The following is a 4,561-nucleotide window of genomic DNA, read 5'->3' on the forward strand; positions in this document are numbered from 1 at the left end:
AACTTTAGTAATTTTTATTTTATGTAAAACTAAATCTCTTTTATTACAGTAAATAAAAAGTAATATTATATTAACAAAAATATTGTATTTAATTCTACAATAATTATCATTCGATGGTAAAAAATTTTATGTAAAATTTAAAATTACAATGTACATAAAAAATTACTATCATTTGTAGAAAATTCAAGTCAACTGTAAAAATTACATTTTAGCTTCGTTAAATTCTCGCTTCGAAAGAATCAATATTTAATTATTCGTATAAAAATAGTTTAATCTTACAAGTCAAAATAGTTGTTGGAATTATTAAAAGTTACATGGAAAAAAAAGACCTGTTGCAGCCTCACGATTATTCCTGTTGCATCCACAGGAATAGTCCTGAATTCATAATGAGTATAATATATATATTTAATTATATATATATCAATAGCGGAAGGGGGGGGAGGCAACATGGGCTGCTTAAGAAAAAAAATTTTCAAATTCTCAGTATTTTTTACTTGTTTTACTTTTTTTTACTCCCTTGCCAAGTATTTGACTAAAATTTATTCTGTCCATTAAAAATAAAAAATTAATCAATGCGGGGCAAAATGGGCCCCCTCAAAAAATTTTCATAATGCAAGTTTTTCAGTTTATTTTATTTTTTTTTTTGTTCTGCTGAGTTATTATTATTATCTTGCTGTGTCTATCAAAATGAAAAATCCTGAATAGTTGGGTAAAACGGGCCCCCAACAAAACTCAATGTATGTTTCTCACTTGTTTTATATTTTGAAACTTTTTGCTATGTATTTAGTATAAAAAAGAGTTGACGGTGAAGATTTGGACCTTGAAATAACTTGATCCAAAGTTTTCTGTTCGATTACTATTCGATTAATTCGAAAAAATTGAATTCTAGCTAGTAATGCTGTTGAACTCGTGACCTAGTTTGCCCCTTATCATAGTTCTTTAATCGTTTCTGTTAAAAACATTTTAGAAATCACACACACACACACACACACACACACACACACACACACACACACACACACACACACACACACACACACACACACACACACACACACACACACACACACACACACACCTGCTTAATTCTTTCTACACGATATTATATTTTAATAGGAAAGCTAGTCGAAGAACAAAATATCGCCTATAGAGAGTATTTAGCCATAATGGCTTCAAAAACAGTTCAACAAGGCCAGATTGAAAATCGTCGCAAATCTGCCAAAATTAAAAGCCTAAATGAACAATTAACTTTAGGCCAAATAACACCGATGCAGTTTTTAGAATTTGTGACGGAACTTATACAGTTTCGTCGAGGTAAATATAGTAATAAATTCTATATTTTAAAGGAACCCGTGAAAAAATATTCACCCGGGAAAAAATGATCAGACCTGACCATGCCTGTTCATGTATGATCAGGCCTGATCATACCTGTCTATGTCTGTTCATATCTGTTAATGTCTGAAGCGTTAAATACGCTCAGGCCTGATCATGTCTGTTCATGTCTTAAGCGTTAAATACGCTCAGGCCTGATCATACCTGTCCATGCATGTTCATGCCGGAAAGGTAAACCTGGAAGAAAGGTAATTAGGATGAGAAGAGATTCGACACGATAAAGAAGGAACATTCAAAATACAAAGTCTATAAATAAATTGAGAAAAATAGGGATTTTCCGAGCTAGGAGTCGAACCCAGAATGTCGATTACTTGCCGTGTTCTCTTTCATTTGGGCTAACCGAGCCTATGCCTATGCCTATGCCAATAATAATAATAATAATAATGTTAATAATAATAATAATAATAATAACTTGTAGGTAATATTGATGAATCTAGAAATGTACAAACTGACAATGCAGAAGCTAAAATTGTTGATGGAGCTGGAAAAAATGTTAATATAATAGGTAATGATGATGTAAATGAAAAAGATGATGTAGTTGAAAAGGATGAAGAAACGAGGTGGGAAGGAGAATCAGAAACTGAGGGATCGGAAGAGGAAGATGAAGTATTTGATGAAGAAGAAATGGATGATGTAAGTGTTGACGAGAACACGAATCTTACGATCAAAGAGGATATTCTAAGGAAAGTTAAGATAGGTACGCTGTAAAACAATTTTCATGTGAAAATTAAATAATAGGAATTACTATTTAGTTATGTTAAAATTTTTGACCATCAATGCGATAGTAGTGAATATTTCCTAGATGATTGTATAAATCGTCTAGATTGTAATATTCAGCATATTTATAATAATTGTTACAATCCTGTATGTTAAGTAGAGTTAATTATTATGATTGTTTTAAATAGTTATACTTCTAATTCAGATGGTAACAGTTACCATCAGAAATTATAATTGTTACCATCCTGATAGTAACTGTTACGAAATTTATTTCAGAAGTTATCATCCAATAATTATTAATTTTATTAAAAAAAATTATCACACTAACTATTTTTGGATTGAAAAACGATCCGATCATTCTAGATGATTTGAATTAAGCATAATAAACACAATTACTTAATTTTCTGATTGTAAGAACACCACAATCAAATGACAATTAGTTACAAACTAATAATATATACATATATATATATATATATATATATATATATATATATATAAATATAATTACACTGAGAAAAAAAATACTATTTTCTAAACAAGAATTTCTTGGTTCAAGAAATCAGTTACAAATATTTATTTTATTATTTTATTAGTAATAATTATTTTCTTGAGAAAAGAGCATCAAATTAATTTTGATATTGTATAAATTTGTTATTATAGTATGGTTAAACAAAAGAATACTTTCGCTCGAATTAAATAAAAATAATTTTCATCAATTCTACGAATTATTAAGACAAAATTTTATGTTCTCGAAAATTATCAAGAATATGTGTTCTTGTATCAAGTAAATTTTCTTAATAAAAGTATTTTTTTTTCGCAGTGTATTACTACTCTTTTATTTTATAACAAAATTTGTTAAATGTTCACTTTGAATGTAAAATCAAATAAAGATTATAATTATTTTCTAATAATAATTTGTATGAAATATTTATTGGGTACTTGGCAACACCGCATGAAATTCAACACGGCGGCGCGGCGCTCATCGACGAAGGGTTTATACTATGTACAAATCTTACATATCAACAGTTAATAAAAGTTTATTAAATATTAATAAACTTCTACTAAATATTGATCAACGACCTTTCAAATGTTAATATCGAATTATTAATATTTAGGTGATGGAAAGATCGATATTTGTTATGTGTAGAATAGTATTTAATGCATACAAACGAATATTTAATATATATAATTTATCAAACATTGATAAATCAATTTATCAAATGTTAGTAAATTTTTTTCTCAATGTAGTGCAATACAAATATATGCCCGAGTCGAAATATTAGACGTAAATTGAATGTTTTCAACGTTGTAAACGTAAATTGAACATTGTAGACGTTTTGAACGTAAATTGAACGTTTCGGACATTAAAAACTCAATTTGACAGCTTTCAACTTATTCAAAACGTAGATTGGAGTATCATAAATCGAAAACGTAACTAGAACCTATTTAGACTTACAAAAAGAAAACATAAGCATACCAAAAAATTTTTTTCATCGATTTTGTACTCTTGGATTATAATCACGTCAATCCTCTAAAATTTTGTCGTCCGCTTTTCTGGCTCTCAAATAAAAAATTCGTATTTTGATAGAGTATTTTTTTTAGTTTCATACTTCTATCTTTAATACTATTATAGACCTATCAGTAGTGATATAAGGAGAGTTCTGGGACAGCACCACTTGTAGGTACCTGCCGTACCGACCGAGCAGATACCGACTGTTCGCCCTGTTTTACCAGTTGTTCGCTCTGTTTTACCGACGGTTTTACTAGCGGTCGGTATCGCCGCAGTTAGTATGCCCTGTTTTATCGATATTTTTGGCCATTTTGTGCTTATTTGCGGCCATTTTGTGCACATTCACGGTAATTTTTGTTGTATTGTACTGACTGCTGAATCGATAAGTTTTTATCGATATTACCATTGGATATCAACATGATTCGTGTCTATGCTAAGCGTTATCGACATGGTTTATGTCCATGCTAAATTTTATCGATATGGTTTGTGTCCATACTGTTTTATCGAGATGGTTCGTGTCCATGCTAAGCGTAATGGACTTATACACTAACTGTATTTTTACAATAATTTTATTACGACGCAATTAAATGACGCCACATTCTTAGAAATCTGTAGAATAACAAGTCGATACCTGTTTAATGACGTCACATTTTTGGAAGTTTTGTTACGACACAATTAAATCCGGTTTTAACTGCGCGGTTGACTTAAAATTTTGAGGTTAGCGTCCTTTTAGAATGTTCTTTGTGACGTCATCGGCCAATCAACATCGGTGAGGTTGTGGTGGGAGATAAATTAGAATACCAATCAGAGGCAAGTCAACAGTGGAGGGGATGAGCACATATAAACGAGCTCGTTCCCCCGGAGCTTAACAGTCTCCTAAAAATTATTAGCTGAACCTATGTGGTTAACCAAACAAAAATTATAACCTAAAAAAATTAG

The 4,561-nt window shown here is 30.3% G+C and overlaps 1 protein-coding gene across 1 annotated transcript; it reads left to right on the plus strand.

The window, feature by feature from the left end:
* Nucleotides 1-806: 806 nt before the first annotated feature.
* On the plus strand, nucleotides 807-2,391 carry LOC130666759 (uncharacterized). Its single transcript, XM_057468011.1, has 2 exons — nucleotides 807-1,314; nucleotides 1,811-2,391. The coding sequence occupies exons 1-2, from the start codon at nucleotides 1,167-1,169 to the stop codon at nucleotides 2,098-2,100; spliced, it is 438 nt and encodes a 145-aa protein (XP_057323994.1). The 5' UTR covers nucleotides 807-1,166; the 3' UTR covers nucleotides 2,101-2,391.
* The last annotated feature ends 2,170 nt before the right edge of the window (nucleotides 2,392-4,561 follow it).

Source organism: Microplitis mediator, chromosome 4 (genome assembly GCF_029852145.1).
Source record: "Microplitis mediator isolate UGA2020A chromosome 4, iyMicMedi2.1, whole genome shotgun sequence".
NCBI lineage: Eukaryota > Metazoa > Arthropoda > Insecta > Hymenoptera > Braconidae > Microplitis > Microplitis mediator.